Source organism: Mycteria americana, chromosome 1, assembly GCF_035582795.1.
Source record: "Mycteria americana isolate JAX WOST 10 ecotype Jacksonville Zoo and Gardens chromosome 1, USCA_MyAme_1.0, whole genome shotgun sequence".
Taxonomy (NCBI): Eukaryota; Metazoa; Chordata; class Aves; order Ciconiiformes; family Ciconiidae; genus Mycteria; species Mycteria americana.
The window spans coordinates 85,394,475-85,412,633 of record NC_134365.1 but is presented as its reverse complement, the minus strand read 5'-3'; the positions used below and the strand labels follow the sequence as shown (position 1 = coordinate 85,412,633).

The 18,159-nt window shown below is 46.0% G+C and overlaps 2 protein-coding genes across 2 annotated transcripts; one reads left to right on the top strand and one right to left on the bottom strand.

The window, feature by feature from the left end:
- Positions 1 to 308: 308 nt before the first annotated feature.
- NECAP1 (NECAP endocytosis associated 1) lies at positions 309 to 7,036 on the bottom strand. The gene is made up of 8 exons (XM_075509220.1): positions 6,833 to 7,036; positions 5,437 to 5,537; positions 5,185 to 5,289; positions 4,694 to 4,775; positions 4,177 to 4,285; positions 3,908 to 4,094; positions 1,878 to 1,971; positions 309 to 1,757 (listed from the first exon to the last, which is right to left on the bottom strand). The coding sequence occupies exons 1-8, from the start codon at positions 6,928 to 6,930 to the stop codon at positions 1,709 to 1,711; spliced, it is 825 nt and encodes a 274-aa protein (XP_075365335.1). The 5' UTR covers positions 6,931 to 7,036; the 3' UTR covers positions 309 to 1,708.
- Positions 7,037 to 13,488: 6,452 nt separating this feature from the next.
- Positions 13,489 to 17,059, top strand: C3AR1 (complement C3a receptor 1). Its single transcript, XM_075491765.1, has 2 exons — positions 13,489 to 14,013; positions 15,572 to 17,059. Exon 2 carries the CDS (start codon positions 15,579 to 15,581, stop codon positions 16,695 to 16,697), a length of 1,119 nt encoding a protein of 372 aa, XP_075347880.1. The 5' UTR covers positions 13,489 to 14,013; positions 15,572 to 15,578; the 3' UTR covers positions 16,698 to 17,059.
- The last annotated feature ends 1,100 nt before the right edge of the window (positions 17,060 to 18,159 follow it).

The following is an 18,159-nucleotide window of genomic DNA, read 5'->3' as shown; positions in this document are numbered from 1 at the left end:
ACAAGAGACCTTTGCAAGTACAAGGTGCATACAGCTAACTACTCTCTTTTAAAAGCCTCACCAGGAAATCTTTGCCCAAAGGGAAAAATTTACTTGCACAGGTGTGCTAGCAGAGCATATCCCAGTTACAAAAGTGTTGCTGCTGGTTGAGTGTTCAAAACAGGAAGAAGCCTTCCAGTGAAGTACCAAAACCCTAGTGTTCTATTAAGTGGGTACAGCTGTAGAAGAGTCAGAGACCACCTTCCCAGCTAGTGTTTTGGCTTATCAGCTAGCACAGAGGGTAGCTAGCTTTGCTACTACTGCAGAGTAATCAGCAGACTTACACCCCAAATCACATCCACAGCTGCTGAAGACAGAATAGTGTCCAGATCAAAGGGCCTTAGGAAACTCTCCCAAAGAGAACAGAAGAGAGTAAGGGCCTTCTACCTCTTTCTAACCCCCTAAACCACACAGGAAATAGAGGGGGTTTGGAGCACATTAAAAAGAAAAAAATATCCAAGTTACAAAAAACAGCTCACATCCCTAGAAAGTTCGCCTCAGAAGAAAAGCCACAAGAAGGACCACAGGTGGGAGAGTTTTGCTGCCACAATTCTCAAGATTGGGCCTGCCATACATTTCTTGCCCACGTGGTATGTGTGAGCTGAAAACGGGAAGGAGATTGTCCCTTCACCAGAGAATAATCCACTGTCCCACCATAGTTCTTACTGTGGCATGGATATGCAATACTTGTAAAACAGTGCCAAGTCACAACACAAGGCCAGGGCTCAGGACAGTGATGCAGGAACATGAAATGCTGAGTGGTGGGATTACCTGGTTGTCATCTAGTGCAAGGAATGACCAAATTATAAAAACAGGCTTTTTTTTTTTTTTTTTTAAGCTATTTCCAGTTCAAACAGTTCAATGACAATGAGGCCTTTGCATGGGGCGGCAGGGAAAAAGGAGTGAAAGTGACAGAAGTTCCTCCAGTGAACCTGCAAGCCAAACAAGGAGCCTCAAGATGGGGTGCCCACCTGAAGCTACAGCACAACGCCAGCAGGTCCACTCAAGGACTTGCATGACTCCTCCCACAAGAGCACAGGAACATCCAGCACTATCAAGAATTGCACCAAAGAGAGGAAGAGTACTGCGTGCATGGGGAGGTTCGCTCCTCACCACAGATGTAATTAATCAAAGAGGGGTTTGTGTTGAGACGACCTATCTCCTTACACCTTCCATTTACAAGCTGCAGCCAAATGCAGCTGCCCTCAGCACTGCAGGCCAAGCTGCAGAGACTTGAGTCACTATTGAAAGCAGCCACAGAAAGCAACAGCCTAACCAGAGAAAATTTAAAGGACAAAGAACCCAGAGGCACCTACCCAGCCTTCTCCTGTACCCACCTTCTTGAGGATTCTTGCTTTCCCTGTATGGAAAGATGGGGAAAAAGAGCTAGGATGTACTACATAACAGCCAAGCGGGTGGAAGAGATGAGGCTACCTCTCTCCTCCTTGCCAGCCTTGAGGAGTCAGTATGTTCTCTTTAGGTTCAGTGGTTTCACTGTGGGATCAAAAATAGTAAGTTTTGACTGAAGTGAAGATCTGGTTTAAAAAGGAAGGATTGTCCCAATTTGTTTTTGATTGAAGACTAGAGAGGTTTGTGCCCCCTCCGATCCCATTTAGTGCTTCTAGAGCCTCTTGGTCATCAGTTTGTCCCATTCCACTGCTTTGACCATTCAGAACTGGACCCAGTTGGACTGCTGAGGAGCCTGATTGGGAACAGCACTGAAACAAAGAAAGGACAATCAAAGGAGCAGATCTAATAAGACTTCTTAACTTACAGCTCTTCCAGTGCCCATCAGGACACTACACTTCTTGTGTGCAGTTCCCTTCAGCACAGTTTACCTGGATGCAGTGCTGAAGTCTCCCCAGAGGTCTGTGGTAGCTGATGCTGGTGCCTTGGATGCAGATGCAGGAGCATCTAAGTCTAATAGAATATCTTAAGGCAGAAGAAAAAAAAGAAAAAAAAAAAGTCAAGCTAATCAGGAAGAAAACCCCACAGGCATTTAAACTGTCACCTTACACAAACTGCTGGATGCAGGGACAGAGAATCTTTGAAGTGACTCCAGCTCTCCCTCCAGAAGAAGGAAGTTAGACTTTTTAAGGATTTTGTTACAACAGCAGCTCCTTTTGCTGAATGCGCACTGAGCCTCCAGCTCCTACTACAGGGGTACATCATCTTCAAGAACTGTTCAGTCTCCACCTAGCATACCAACTGGCAGATTTGTGACATATTACCTCTCCCAGTAGAAATAAGGCTCAGACTCAGCCCAAGCTCAGCAATCATAACAGCTGCCAAGCAGGCATCACCTTAACAGTACAAATCATGCACTGGAGCCCAGCCCTATTCAGAACCTTGTGGTTTCTTCTCACTCCGATCTGTGTACAGCACTGCTAAAATCTCTGCCTTCACATCAGCTCTCCAGACACCTCTGTATGATCACGCTAAAAGTGTGTACAGCATCCAGAAGACTACAGCAACCTCTTTGTTATAGAATCACAGAATGGTTTGGGTTGGAAGGGGCCTTCAAAGATCACCTAGTCCAACTTCCCTGCCATGGGCCAGGGACATATTCCACTAGATCAGATTGCTCAAAGTCCCATCCAATCCAACCTTGAACACTTCCAGTGACTGGGCATCCACAACTTCTCTGGGCAACCTGTTCCAGTGTTTAGTCACCCTCATTGCAAAGAATTTCTTCCTTATATCCAATATAAATCTACCATCTTTCAGTTTAAAACCATTGCCCCTTGTCCTATTCACTACAGGCCCTGGTAAAAAGTCTTTCTCCATCTTGCTTATAAGCCCCCTTTATATATTGAAAGGCTGCTATAAGGTCTCCCCAGAGCCTTCTCTTCTCCAAGCTGAACAACCCCAACTCTCTCAGCCTTTCTTCACAGGAGAGGTGTTCCAGCCCTCTGATAATTTTTGTGGCCCTCCTCTGGACCCGCTCTAACAGGTCCATGTCTCTTTTGTACTGGGGACCCCAGAGCTGGATGCAGTACTCCAGGTGGGGTCTCACAAGAGTGGAGTAAAGGGAGAGAATCACCTCTCTCAACCTGCTGGCCACACTTCTTTTGGTGCAGCCCAGGATACGATTGGCTTTCTGGGCTGCAAGTGCACATTGCTGGCTCATATCCAATTTTTCATCTACCAGTATCCCTAAGCCCTTGTCTGCAGGGCTGGTCTCAATCCATTCATCCCCCAGTCTGTACTGATACTGGTGATTGCCCCACCACAGGTGCAGGACATATATGTATATATATGTATGAAGTTCAACATATATATTTTTATATATTGTATTGTTTTTATATATATTATATAAAATTATATACATATGTTCAAAATAACCCACTATACCCACAATCCCACTATACTTTGCACCTCTTTCTGCTGCTCACACTAAAGCTTCCTCTCTCCCTATTCAAAGCCACTCAAGAAGTGCCTTCCCTGCATCTTTCAACAACAACCTCAAGTCTATCTATATTTTTCTGCAGAAAGCAAGTGACTGTGCAGTACTTTTCTGGACACCCTACGCAGCTCTGCCAGTGCCCCTAAAGCACATATAAGTTCAGGAAAATCCAACCATTTCATACCCACCCACCCCCCCCAGATAATTTTCACCAAGTCGGTTGGTTTCTCCTTTTGCAAGGACAGGAGCTGCAATGCTGTCCTCCTTGCAAGGAGAACAAGCAGGTATTATTAAACAAGCATGGAGATCCTCAGGTCAAAGAGAGCAAAGCCCTCACTACACATCATGTCTCACAGGACACTGCTGACACTAGATTGAACACCAGTTCCCTGAAGCAGGCCTCAGTCCTCTCTATGCACCTACTAGTGTGTAATAGACTGTTTGCTCTATGCTAATGTTTACCTGCACTGCTCACATTACTGGATTTCAGCACGGGTGGTGGTGTGACATGGTTGGCAATGGCTGTGGAAGAAGGGGGAGGTATAGGAGGGACTGCAATTTTGCCTCCTGGTGGAGGTGGCAGCAGGCTTAGGCCCCCTGATCCAGACACACGGGGCTTAGCTGCTCCTGCTTTCTTTGTCGTCATGTTCTGTATAAAAAGAAAGGACAAGTGAGGAATAGTCTCCATTGGCATATCCAGAGAAAGAAGCGGGGTGAACTGGGATGCTTACCCCAATGTTCAGTTTGATGGTCTGCCCTTCTTTAAACCCTAAGTCTAATTTGGGACGTGTGTCAGCTTCCTGGGACTCCTTGGAGATCTCAGTCTCCTGCTTCACCCACCTAAAAAAAAAAGAGAGGAAGACATAAGACCCTGTGGCAAAGGGGAACAGGGTTTCAGAAAAATGCATGGCTCCTCTCCCCACTCTGCCAAAGAGCTACCTTGCCTTGACAAACCAGCTACCTCCCTACTTCCAGTGTAATACAGCAAAAAGCTGGGACCACCACAAACCCAAGAGACTAGCACTGCACCTGTAGCATCACAGGATCTAAGCTTAAGACTTACAGATCTGACCCTGCAGGAGACTCAGCTTGCATGACAGTTGGCAGCACACTCAAGTACCCCTGATGGAGCCAGAGCAGGGCTTCATGACCATGCCAAGGAAGCCTGCGCCAAAATGAACATGCACCACCACCCACCGTGTTCTACAGGCCAGAGGAAAAACAGCATTCCAGAAAAGCACAACTCACTTGAAGTGATCCTGCAAAGAGACGTTGAAGTCAAAGGCATCACCACGATCCGTGAAGCCAATGCCTATAAAAGCACTTCGTCCTAGCAAGGAGACAGGAGGAGTCATTGGAGGTGCTCTGCAAATGGGCCCTTGTGTTCATTCACTCCAAAATCCTTCTGCTTCTCCTAAACCACTCTCTGCTACCTCCCTCTGACACACCTGCAGCTGCACACCAGCAGCTCACAGCAGTTCATTGTTCCTAACCTTCAGGATGCACCCTTCGTCCCATATGGCACTCTCAGAAACTGAATGTTCCTTCCCAGCCCCTGGACTCTGTGCAATGTAGAGAACCCTCCTCTGTTAACCTTAGCTTCCTACCCCTCCAGGCACACTACCCAGTCTTTTCAGCACTCCCAACACTATTTCAATCCACCTGGCGTACACCCAGCTCCATCAGGCTAAGTCTCCTCCACCTCTAGCACTTGGCACATACATGACCCCTCAACTCACCAGTCCCATCCTGAATTCGAATGACAAAATAGCGGCTGGAATCCGTCACAGTCTCTACTGCAATGCCAGGGTATTGATCTATAGGAGCCTGGGCGAAGAGTTCTCCTGCAGACAAATTGGGTGTTAAGGAGAGTAACCTCTTGCTAAAGCATGGCCAGGGCTGCAATGCACAGCTCTGAGCAGGCTTAGAAGCACAGGCTCATAAGCAGCAATCGTAGTCGCAGTCTTGCCAAGCCACAGCCTTTCCCTTACCTGAAACCTTATCCTCCAGTTTTATGTATGCAGTTTTGCCTTTGGAGGTGACACGAAGCCGCCCTGTCCAGTCTGGATGGTCCAGTTTCCAGTCAGATGCCCTGAAAAGAAAAGCAACCGTTCACTGACTGTACATCAACCCCTCCACTTCTGCCAGCCATCTCAGCAAAAGTCTCTGCTCCCAAACCTTCAACACCTGCAGCTGCCTTACTCCACTTCTCTCCCCAAACAATATATGACGTCTCAGCTCCTCTCCATCGCTGCCAATTGACACACATGGCTCTGACTGGCCTCTCTTTCCTCTGGGTAAAGGGAAATAGATGCAGTCCGGAGAACATCAACTCTGTCTTTACCTTTATAAGCTTGCAGAAGAGGGGAGACTGAAACCCAGAAACTCACCTGGAACAGTAAGCCCAAAAGCAACTAGTAAGTGACTTTTGAGCATCAGGAAGACCCCAAAAATTAATTAATCACATGCTGAAAAGCCACTCCATTATTTTATATCAACAGGGTAAAATAGTATCAAGTACCTCTGAACCTAGAGCCAGCTAGCTTACACTAGGTAACTTGCACATCATACACACAGCCATCTTGACTAGCCCATCAAACTCTTTGCTACAGACTGTTGTGAGGGGAAAAAAGAAAAGAGGAAAAAGAAAAAAAAAAAAGAGAGAGAAAACAAACCCCAGCCTACAGGATTTTACAACTGGAAGCAGACACCCGCAGCCAGGCGCAGCATCCACAGCAGTGACAGTCTGCCAAGTTCAGTGAGTACCACCAGCACCCATCAGTGCTTCAGAGCACAAACCCACTTCTCCTGAAAGTCTGTGGGCACAGCTTACAAAGTCACACTCCACTGGTTTCAGCTAAAGAGAGAGAAGGCATTTCTAACTCCTGGTCCTGCAATCTTTTCTTAAGAATCATTATGAACTCCTTCTGGCTTCCTCCCCGCTACTGTGAGAGCCAACAGGCCAAATTCAACATGCCATTATACCACATCAGACTCACGCCCCAGGGAGCCAGGCAAATTGGGAGCGGAGGTCAGCTCTGCCTGGAAGAACAACTTGCTCAGGTGCCCTCACCTCCTGCACATGATTAACAAAGCAGCCCCTGCTCCTCCACAGCACGGAGCAAAGGCTCCCGCTTCTAGGCACAGACCACTTACGAGAGACGGCTCAAGCCGTACCTCCCCCAAAGCTGCAGCCGGTGGGGACTAAGGCCTCAGAGAACAGGCCTGACCTGCTTGCGGCCGCAGGCCACAGCCTCTCAAGGCCCCGCTCGGGGCGAGGGCGCCCCTTCCCCGGCCCAGCCCCTGGCTGCCCTGCCCGCGGGCAGGGCAGCCAGGGGCTGGGCCGCGCCAAGCCAGGGCGATGCCGGGCGCCGCACGCTCCCTCACCTGTACCCGCGGTTGGAGGTGCGCGGCGGGATGCGGTAGACGTTGACATCAGGCTTCACGCAGAGGACGGACTCGTACTCCAGCTCAGCCGCCGCCATCTCAGCCGCGAACCCCAACAACCCAGCAAGAAGTGAGGGGTGGGAGCCTAATATCTGGGGGCGCTTCCGACCGCCATCTTTGATGAGGGCAGACGCCGCCTAGGGGCGCTGGGGTGGCGGGGCGGGAAGGAAGTCACATTGAAGGCGTGGAGGAAGGCATCTTGGATCCTGGCAGCAAAGCGCCGGGGGCGGGGAGGTGGCCATCTTGGAGCGGTTTCTGACATAGCGGCGGGGGTCGGCGCCATCTTGAACCCTGGCAGTTCCCCACTGGGCCTGGCGCGGCCATGTTTGGTTCGGGCTGTGGTTCGAGCTGATGAAGTGGTGCCGGGCGCCATTTTGGACCCGGGCGCGGCCATGCTGGGAGCGGGCAGAGCAGGGCGGGCTAACGCGCCCCTGGGGAGGCCGGGTCCCCGCCCTGGGTGCTGGGGAGGCCCTGAGCTGCCGTCCTGCCGCCAGCCTGGCAGGCGGGAGGGGGCGCCGGCCGCGGGCTCCAGACCGCGGTGGCACCGAGCAAAAGGGGCCGGTGTCGCGCCGAGAGCTGCGAGGCCAGGGCTGGGCCGCGCCGAAACATGGGGCTGGGTTTTGTGCCGCCACCCGAACATCTGGGGGGAGCTTGTGGATCCCTGGGTGCCCTCGGCAGTGGGCTGGGGTGCTTCTCTTCTTCCCTGCGTGTTTTTCTTTCCTGCAGGGTCAAAGCTTGGGTTTTAAGTGAAAATGGATTTTCGTGTGGCCTATGGTGCTGGGATCAGGAGGCCTTTGGTAAAACAGCAAACCAAAGAGAAAACACAGCACAAACTATTAACAAGTTCTGTAGGTGGAAGTGGTGAAAATGCCTGCTACATAAAAGTTAATTTCAGGAGTGTGACTTCCCAGAAATGTGGCCAAAATAAGCGCACAGATACTAGTTTATTTATCAAATAAGATAAAGACTAGTAGCATTTAAAGTGCTATTTTTTAAATAGTCAGTGACTTCCCGGTGAAGACTGGTTGAAGGGTACTGCTCTGCAGCAGCCTGTGACTGAGTCTCTAAAAGTACTAAAAGTTTGCTCTGAAAAGGAAGAAAAGGCGTAAGAAAAGTTACAGAGTTATATATCCACAGAGCCAGGGGTGGGCATAACATGAGCTAATTGTGCTAGGAAGTAATTTAAGCTATCCATGGAAGACTGAGTGAGCACAGTTTGTTGCTGAGGGTTAAGCAAAAAGTGAGTGAAACAGCACTTAAGTTTGAGGAATTTTTTTTTTCCGGTATGGAACAGTGTTAGTTAATGCAGTGAGAGCTGAAATGGTATCTGGAGATTTGTTTCTTGCTGTTTCCAGAGGTAAGTGGAACAGGGTGGTAATAAACCTCAATCACAGCAGTCAAACAAGCTGTCCTTCTGTCAGGTCAAACGTCCAACTAGCCCAGCATTGTATCTCTGACAGTGCCCCGTGCAGGAGAATTTTGAAACAAAGAAAGGGGGTCTGTGCTGCTGATTCCATAGACCTGGTAAGTGAAGCTATTTCGAAGGCAAGGACAGGAATGGTCTTGGGTTATTAAGACTAACAACATAGGATACTTGTAATTTAACTAGCATATCTAAATGTAACTGGCCTCGTTTTCCCCAGAAATGATTTTGGTAGCTGTATGAGTAGATACACAGGAAAGACACATGACTGGTGTGAGCTAAGTACTTGAACAGATATGGAATGATGCAAACGCACCACTTCCTTTTCCCCTTCCCCTCTGCCAGCTTGCCCTGCTTCCCGGGAGCAGGAGGGAGGGGCTGACATGCTCTGCTTTGTGGCAGATCTTAATGCCCCAGGGAGCAGAGGCCCACACTCTGCTGGGTGGGTGCCCTGCCAGGCTGCACGCTGGAGCGGGACAGATACCTGCCCGGGTACCTTGCAGCCTGCGCGAGAACTAGTAGGAATACCTGGCGCCGATACTTAATGCAGATATGTGCCACAGTGTAGAAGAAGGCTCTGCCTCCCTGCTTGCAATATGCCAGTGTTACATCGCTTGCCAGACTGTCAGAGTTAAGGCAAAGAGGTTAATGAGAGGCAAACCTTGGAAAACAACAGAGCTGCTTAAAGAAAGCCTATAAAACAATACAGAATTACACATTCCTAGTATACTAGCCTAGCAATCTGTAGTGTAAGGGCTTTGTGGGCCAGGGGTTTGGTGTGCATTTGTTAGCAATATTTTATATACTTTCCTTCTATGGATTCATCTAATTGCTTTTTTTAAACTTATTTATACTTTTGGTTACCCATATCATCCCTGGAGCCACAAATCTAATTGTGCAATATGAAAAAGTGTAATTTTTTGTTTTCAAACTTCTACCTGATCATTTCATTTGATACCTCCTAGTTCTGGTGCTATAAGAATTCTTGTGCCACCTTCTCCATGTGTCTCTCATACTGCCACTTAGATGTCTCTTTCCCAAGGTGAAGCATTCTCGTCTATTTAGCTTGTCCACCAAAAGAAGCCGTTCTGAGCCATGGCTGTCTAGTCACTACTTTCTGTATAATTTCTGATTCTATAGTTGTTTTTAAGATCAAGGACTACCACAGCATTCAGTATTCAAGAAGCAACTGAATACGTCCCGTTATATTTACCTTTTGAATAGCATTGCACGTTGATGTGATTTTTCATAGGACTTCCTGCAGTGACTGCTAAGTTTTTTCTTTGAATGGTAATAACTTATCTAGAGTACAGCACTCTGTACGTATAGTTATGGTTGCTTTTCCAAATACAATAATTCACAATTAGCAATGTTAAATTTTGCCTGCCTCTTTATTGTGCCGTCATTCAGTGTGCCACAATCCTCCTACAGTTCTTCTAGAAGGAGAGCATCTAAGACGAGAGAGTGGCAAAGGGCCAGCTTTTATAAGGCATGTGAGGCAAGATGCACAAGCAGCATCAGGATACCAGGAACACATCTCCCATTCAATTCCATTGAGACTTAACCAGCAGAGAACATAACATTCTTCTGTCTTTTTCAAACAAGCGTCTCTGGACCAAGAAAAGACAAAGCACTGCCAATAATAGCTAATGTTTTTAAATTTTTTTTTAAAGGATTAAGCAGTGAGGTTGACATATTGAAGGAGAACATATTTAAAATCAGACTATGAAAGCAATGGAGGATCCATATTCTTCCCACACAGAAATCTTCAATGAATGAAAATCAAGGAATAGCAGAAATCTTGGGTGGAACTCCACAATGTTCAGTCATATGAGGTGTGCAAATAAAAAGGCCTCCACAGATAGGGTAAAATACACAGTTCATGCCAATCCGTAGGTAGCCTGGTAATAAACCATGCAGAAGAATCATTTGGGCTTTTGCTTTGCTTTTTGCTTTGCTTATTTAAGAAAAAAAAATAGGGCATTGTTCAGGAATGTACTTAATGGATGAACCCAACATTTGGAATTTTCCTTCTCTGCTCCGGGTACCGGGGAAACCAGTCTCACAAAGCGACTCATTAGATAACTTAAAGGTTAATCCCAAGATGAGCATTTTTACAAAACAGTCCAAATACTATTTCAAGTGGTGCTTCCTTCACTGAAAATGCCCTGGTAAAACATCTGACCCAAACGCTTACCCAGTACTGAGAACCTGTTACTGCGAAGAGCTACTTTTTAATTATGTATGATCTATGTATGTACCAGTTTTGCCAAGTTCCCGGCTTGGTGTCCAAAGCTTGTGCTTACCTGAGCTTACTTAGCAATGTGCAAAAATGCCTTGGGGTCAGTCAGTGGATTGTCTAAAGAGGAGAGTCTGAGGAATACCAGTGCAGGGCAACCCTGCAGATACTTAATGTCACTGGAGAGTCCCTATGAAACTAAGTGCACAGTTGTGACCATGAAAACAAGTGCACAGCAAAGACTGGCCACCAGACTGCTGCAGCATGCTTTCTAGAGGAACAGTTTGTGGTAGTTATGGCTTAGCTTTATAGGGAGAGTTTTGAACAGGTTTTTTTAGGAAGATGGGTTTGCAATAGACACAAGGAACATTCAGGGTCTGTGAAAGATCATAGCTATCTAGTCACTCCACCTGCAGAGAAACGGATGGGAGATCTGAGAGGGGCTGCAAAGCTTTGTAGAACTGCAGTAGTAGTAGCAGAAATATGAAATACAAGTGGAATTCTCAGTTCTTGCCAAAGTGTTTTGGAGACAACCTACATACTTTTGCAGGAGGGAGGCTTTTGTAAATATACTGATCACATTTTTAGAATTGTATATGGGTATAACTATTTAGTAACTGATAGACTGGTAATAACAAACCTGAAACAGCAATATAAATGGTAACTTGCCTTAAGGTTTTAGGCAACTTGTTGTGGTGGCCAGTTGAGTCTATACATCAAGATAAACTTCAACATCCTCATAGACAAGCTGATGGAGTATGGGCTAGATAAGTAGACAGTGAGGTGGATAGAATAGTCGCTGAACTGCTGGGCTCAGAGGACGGTGATCAGAAGAACTAAGTCCAGCTGGAGACCAGTCACTAATGGTGTCCGGCTGTAGTTGACACTGGTTCCAGTACTATTTACTCTTCATTAATGACCTGGGTGATGAAGCAATGTGCACCCTCAACAAGTTTGCAGATGATACAAAACTGGTAGGAGTAGCTCATGCACCAGGTATCTGTGCTACTGTTCAGAGGAACCTGGACATGCTGGAGAATTCAGCAGACAAGAACCTCATGAAAGTCAGCAAGAAGTGCAGAGACCTGCGCCTGGGAAGGAACAACCCCATGCACTAATACATGCTAGGGGCTGACCACCTGGAAAGCAACTTTGCAGAGAATGATGATGATGTGGTCCTGGTGGACAAAAAGCTGAACGTAAGCCAGCAATGCACCCTTACAGCAAAGAATGCCAATAGCTGCCAGGGCTAGATTAGGAGGAGTGTTGCCAGCAGGTCAAGGGAGGTGATCCTTCCCCTCTACTTAGCACCAGTGAGACCACATCTAGAGTGCTGGGTCCAGTTCTGGGCTCCCCAGTACTAGAGAGACGTGGACATAGTGGAGTGAGACTTGTGGAAAGCCACTAAGGTAATGAAGGGACTGGTATACCTGTCATGCAAGGACAGGCTGAGAGAGCTAGGACTGTTCAGCCTGGAGAAGAGAAGGCTTGGGGGATCTTATCTATCTGATGGCAGTGTTTAATGGCAATGGAGCCAGACTCTTTTCAGTGGTGCCTGGTGACAGGACAAGAGGTAATGGGCACACACTGAAACACAGGAAGTTCCATCTGAACACAATAAAACAGTTTTTTACTGTGAGGGTGGTTGAACACTGCAACAGGTTGCCCAGAGAGTTTGTGGAGATACTCAAACCCAACTGGACACAGTCCTGGGCAATCTTCTCTAGCTAACCCTGCTTTGAGCAGTGGGGTTGGGCTAGACAGTCTCCAGACAGTCTTCCAACTTCAACTATTCAGTGATTCTGTGAATTAGGGCCTTTCTAAGCTAACTCAGTCTGTTTATCATGAGGGGAAGGGAGAGATCCAAAAGAGAGGAAAAGAATGCAGTATGGTGATTTGGGATTACCATCAAAGCTTCAAGTCAAAGGTCTTGTCTGATCTAAGTAACCATTTTATGAAAGTAATAAAATGTCCTTTTTCCTCCTTGGACCATCTCCTTTGGGTGCCTACATCATTAGGCCCTTTATGCTGAGGTGCAAAACGCTTCACTAGTCAAACTGCTTAAAAGGTTCATTGATCTGGAAATCTGTACAGAGAGGTACCACATCATCTCATCACTGTCCAGGGTGAGCTGGCTGGACTAAAGATAAAGTGCATGCTGTGTCACTGTTGGCTGCAGGGGAGAGGTTTTAACTGGGAGGATCGGAGCTGGCCAACTGGTGGAGAAGGAGCTTCTTGCAATGGAGAGTGTGACTAGAGCTAGCAAGTCATATGGTGGTGAAAAGGCTGCGCATCCCTTGGCCAACAGGACCCAATAGAAGTACCCTCCTATCAACGCTCTGTCTGGGTCTGAGGAGACCCCCGGAAAGATGGCAGCTGAGAATAAGACGCAGTTAGAGGAATTTTCCTCTACCAGGAAAATTTCCTCAGGCAGGCTGCTGACAGCCCGTCCATCTTTGGTGGTACAGCCCAGCCCTGGCCTGCCTTCCTGTTTCTGGTTTCATGGTTTTTGTGTTGGAGGCAGCATTCGTGTGTTTCGCAGAGACATGCTCCAGAGCAGAACTCTGCTCCGTCCTGGTTCATTTTCCAGACAAAAACCAAAATACCGAGGCTGATTCTTGTATGTCTGAGCTTTGTCATTTCTGCTAGCAGTCTTGATTTCCCAAAGTGGGAGGGGTGAGGGGGAACCCTACCTTTTGCACATTTGAAATGCCTGGCCCTAGATGCCTTGCCACATTTTGTGCTATCAGCATTTCAGTTAACCACTTCTTACTTTTTATCAGTCAAGTTCCTTCTTTAAAAAAAAAAAAAACAAGAAGACTTTGAATACCCTGAAAGGTCAAAAATCAGATTAAAATCCCTTTGACATGACCAATTATGGTTTGCTGAGTACAATGTTCTGTATTTGGTGAACTAAGCTGTCTCAAGCTGGGACAGAAGCTCATCTGGATTGACGAGAATCCCAGAAATGGGATTAGCTAGGTGAATGTCTGATCTGATAAAATATGGAAGTGGCTACAAGACAACAGACCAGACACCTGATGATGGCATGGTAGGGTTTGGAATTATGAATTACCTCAAGCAAAGGTCAGCGTTATGCCAACAGGCAAGACATCTGATTCAGTTGTCTTATGGAAACTATAGTAAAGTATATGTCTGTGCCTATCATTCCCTTGCTTTCTATTATTCTTTGACTCAGGGCACTATTTTATTTTGATGGTGTTGAGACAACTTCTTTTGCTTTGACTGTTCATTTATTTTATCAGCAGATCATTTCTAAAACTTCAAATATGAGTTATTCTAAGCCTTTCCGTCAGGGTGAAAGAACATACTTAGCAAACACACATACAGGAAAAAAGCAGTTCCTAAAACGTCATGTGAGTTTCTTTTTTCAGTCACTCCAAAGACAGGACTGGTGGTACTTGCTCCCTGACACACGGAAATATCTGCTTCACTCAGGTAGGTATAATAAGCTGCAGAATTCTGCTTTCCTCTTCAAATTGCAATTTCTTATTCTTCACTCCTGAAAACCTCTCTCTCCCCTCCAGTTCCCCCTTCCGTCTTCCTAACCACATAGCAGCGCTTTAGCACTCTTGAAAACATAGCGTGGGCAGTATCTTCTTATTGATTCATCCCTCAGTTTGCTTTGGGGTAGGATTTGTATTACTATCTTTACAGCATTCCTTGATTCCCTGTCCTCTTCATACCACTTGATACTTCTGTAGCTATATGGGGAGGCAGCAAGATTCAGCTCTTGCAACACTGTTCTCCAGCTGTCCCTGTAAGAGTCACTTCTGCATATATGAGCAAGACCACAGGAAATGGAAGAAACTTGTTAGAATTTTAAGTCCCCAGGTGCCTTCCCGTGACTTCTTTCATAGATTTCCTTGCAGGTCACCCTCACCTAAAAGCCTCTTAGCAACTGTTACCAAAAAGTGGCAAATTACAATGTTTGTTACAACTGTTTATCTCAGCTTTTTCAGGGTGAAGCAGTTCTAACACTTATGCATTGCTCCACATTTAGACTATATGTTATGCAAGAGAGAGATTGGTGATTTGGAATATTTTTTTTTAGTAATACTGATATTTAGTCCTGCACACAACAGTCCCTGACTGGCATTTAAGTACTGGCATAATAGAGGTTAGAATCAGTCTGGGTTGTCTTGTTCATGTCTCCTCAGCTGCTTCTGCAGGCTGTATTCAGCTCTTACCTATGCAGTTTCCTTGCATTCTGGTAATACTTTTAGGGACCTTTCAGCAACACAACTGTCTTCATTGATTCGGCAAGGGTTTAGTTAACAGGGATTTTATAAACAATTCTATTAATGCCTAAAGGATGAAGATCAGGCTCTTTTTCTCAGTTCTGTCTTGACTTTGCTAGATTTCCTTTACTTTCCTTTCTTAATTTACTAATATCTAAGTCCAAGAATAATTGAGCAATCAAAGTTTTTCCACTACTATTCTCATAGTTTTAAAACGTCACTTAAGTATTCTGTGGCTCAGCTTCATTGTCTTTCAGTAAGACACCTTTTCTTTTACCTAAAATGGCTCAAGAACATTACTGCTATTACTCTGTATTTTAATTTTTCTTTCTACAACTAAATATCTGTCTGTTCTTCTTAAACCATTCATTTCTTGCCTTTCTCCTCATCAAGACTATCTTTCTAAGGAACCAGCAGAGAGCTCAGAACAAAAGCAGGGAGAAGGAAGTGCTTACTGAGACTTCCCTAGAAATACCCCTTAGCAGGGTTGCTGTCCTGTTCTATTTATAATGTCCAGAAAGTGGAGCAGGGTTATTTCATTAAGACAAGCATTGCTTTCCCAACCTAAACCTATTTGACCGGTTATGCCAGAAGAAATCACTTGTTTTAAAGGGAAAAGGAACTAAAATGCTGACTTACTTTCTGAAGAAGTGTATACAAAGCTGGAAGTCGATCAGGAAGACACCAGGTGATAGTGTGGGCATGTGAATAGAGGAGGGTGTAAATTGCCTACTAATTTGCTTTCTGTTTTATAGCTACAGAATGCCTCAACTCCTGGGTAATAGCAGTTCACATGAACAGGCTGCTGTATATTATGCATCAGAATCCATCGTCTCCATTGCTATCTTCATCACCGTTTTCATCATGGGTATCCCAGGCAACGGATTGGTGATCTGGGTAGCAGGTCTGAAAATGAAAAGGTCTGTGAACATTGTCTGGTTCCTAAACCTTGCTGTGGCTGACTTCATGTGCTGCTTGTCCTTGCCATTTTCCATTGTTCACCTGGCCCTCTACGAACACTGGCCGTATGGTTGGTTCCTCTGCAAAGTCATTCCATCAGTCATAATCTTCACCATGTTTGCTAGCATCTTCCTACTCGTGGCCATCAGCATTGACCGGTGCCTCCTTGTGATGAAACCTGTCTGGTGTCAAAATCATCGAACAGTGAAATTTGTATCACTAATATGCAGTGGCATTTGGATCCTGGCCTTCATTTTCTGCTGTCCTGTCTTTCACTACCGTGAGACTAGCACTTATGATGGCAAAACTGAGTGTGGGTACAATTTTGGAGATGATGAAGTGCTAGATTATATGGATGATTCTGTAAATGAGTTATTGGAAAAATACTCACCTTTAGCCTACAGTGGTAATGACTCATGGGGAAATTTCTATGAAAGTGATTATTCTGTACCCCTTGCCTTAGTGGTAATAAACATCACTAGGGCTGTCTGTGGCTTTGTACTCCCCTTTGGCATAATGGCAGTTTGCTATGCCCTTATTGCTTTCAGAACACGTGCAAATCAGTTTCACAAGCCACGCAGCAAGATGCTGCGAACAATTGTGCTTGTGGTAGCTGCATTCTTCGTGTGCTGGGCTCCATACCATGTAGTTGGGATTCTGGGCCTTGTACCTACTCTTGGAACAGGACTGAGGGAGTCCTTGATCCTCTGGGATCACCTCTCTACAGCACTTGCGTATGCCAACAGCTGCATCAACCCCCTGCTCTATGTTTTTGTGGGACGGGACTTCAGGGCAAAGGCACGGCAATCACTGCAAGGAATCTTGGAAGGTGCCTTTACTGAGGAACCAACGCGTTCAATCCCTTACTCCCTTGACAGAAGCAAGACTTCAACAGAGAAGGACATTAGCAGCACAGTATAATGCAGGACTTCTGATCACCACTGTAGAAAGACTGAGCCATGGGCCTGCACATGAATTAACAGCTTTTTTTAAAGCTATGGCCCTCCACTTAACAGCTTTTATTGCTTCAACACATTTGATTAATCTGCAGATCCACACACAGAGCACTGAGACGGTTCAGATCAGAACAGCTAACCCCCTTTACATCCTGCTCTAGAGAGATGGGAAGTTGGAAGTACGAAGAGTAATAATCTGAGGGAAGACTGGTGAAGCAGGAGACACAGAGTACTTCAACCTTTAAGGAAGAAAGCAGGCTTGCAGAATGATTTGTGGTGGGATGATGTAGTTTAACCTCTGAATTGCTAGATGAGAATGTCATTAGAGTTATTTGCATATGCCTATGTTCCACATCTTGTGTCTCTGATAAACTGGAGATGAAACTAACTTTGATGTCTCTCCCTGGAACCTGTCATCCCATCTTTCCTCTCCTTTGACTATACTTGGGGCCTGAGGGTTGTTTTTTTTTTTTGAAGATTTCCCTAGAGGGTAGTGCTACATTTTCTTACAGCAGTGCATTAGAACAGCACTTGCCCCAGTCAGCTGCATTGAACTGACTTCCATGCCCCGGTAGATGCACGAGATATTTCTTTGTCCCAGCAAATACATCACTGTACAGTAGTAACTGGTCCAGTGCACATGCTGTAGCTATGTTCGTTAGCATGCACTCACTCACTGTGTCCCCAACACTCCCTCCACCACCAGAGTCCCAGATCTTCCTTTTAGGAAGTAGTCCAAGACTATCCAAATGTACCTACTGCATTTTAAGATGGCACACAAGCAGAGTTTGAGCAACTGCAGTCATTGATGAACTAGATTAGGTGGCTGCTGGACTATCAGCCATTTGGTAAAACGCTAGAATTGAGAAGTGATAACCTCTAGTCTGACCCCAAGAAGGTAGGGAACGAGCGTGTGGTGGCACAGTCATGTCCTGCTCTCTACAAGAGAGATGTGCTTCTCATGTCTTTCTGGTGGAGGAAGATAAAAATTTCATCCAGACAGGCTATTTCGGAGTGTTTCCCAAGCTCGAATGCGCCCTGCTCCTGAAAAGCAGAAGTATGTTTCCTAGGTACTCTAAGGAAGTGGTTTAAAATCTGCTTTTTGTGTTAGTCCTTCCTTAAAGGTGTAAGGTCAGCAAATGGTATGACAAACAGCCACTAAGCATTGGTATAGTTTTCAGTTTGCTGTTCTGGTGAGCACGAGTTGAAAGACTTTGTGATCTCAGTGCCCTGAGAACAGCCAGCTGTGAGAACTTTCAACTCTTTCTCTTGACATCCTAAAAAGTCTCAATCCTAAGGTACATATAAGTGGGGGTTGTTAATTTAGCAGTGTCCACACCCAAATTCTGTTTCTAAGGTAAGTAGGTGGGAACGCTGCCCACCTGACGGGCGCCGCTGAAAAAAAATTCAATACTGGCACCAAAAGA

What these genes read in the sequence shown, in the direction of transcription:
- NECAP1 (XM_075509220.1), bottom strand. Translation starts at nt 6,930, where the DNA reads ATGGCGGCGGCTGAGCTGGAGTACGAGTCCGTCCTCTGCGTGAAGCCT. An exon ending in TCGAATTCAGGATGGGACTG is followed by an intron (nt 4,776 to 5,184) that starts GTGAGTTGAGGG and finishes TCTCCTTGCTAG; the next exon opens with GACGAAGTGCTTTTATAGGC. An exon ending in TCTTTGCAGGATCACTTCAA is followed by an intron (nt 4,286 to 4,693) that starts GTGAGTTGTGCT and finishes TTTTTTTTTTAG; the next exon opens with GTGGGTGAAGCAGGAGACTG.
- C3AR1 (XM_075491765.1), top strand. Translation starts at nt 15,579, where the DNA reads ATGCCTCAACTCCTGGGTAATAGCAGTTCACATGAACAGGCTGCTGTA.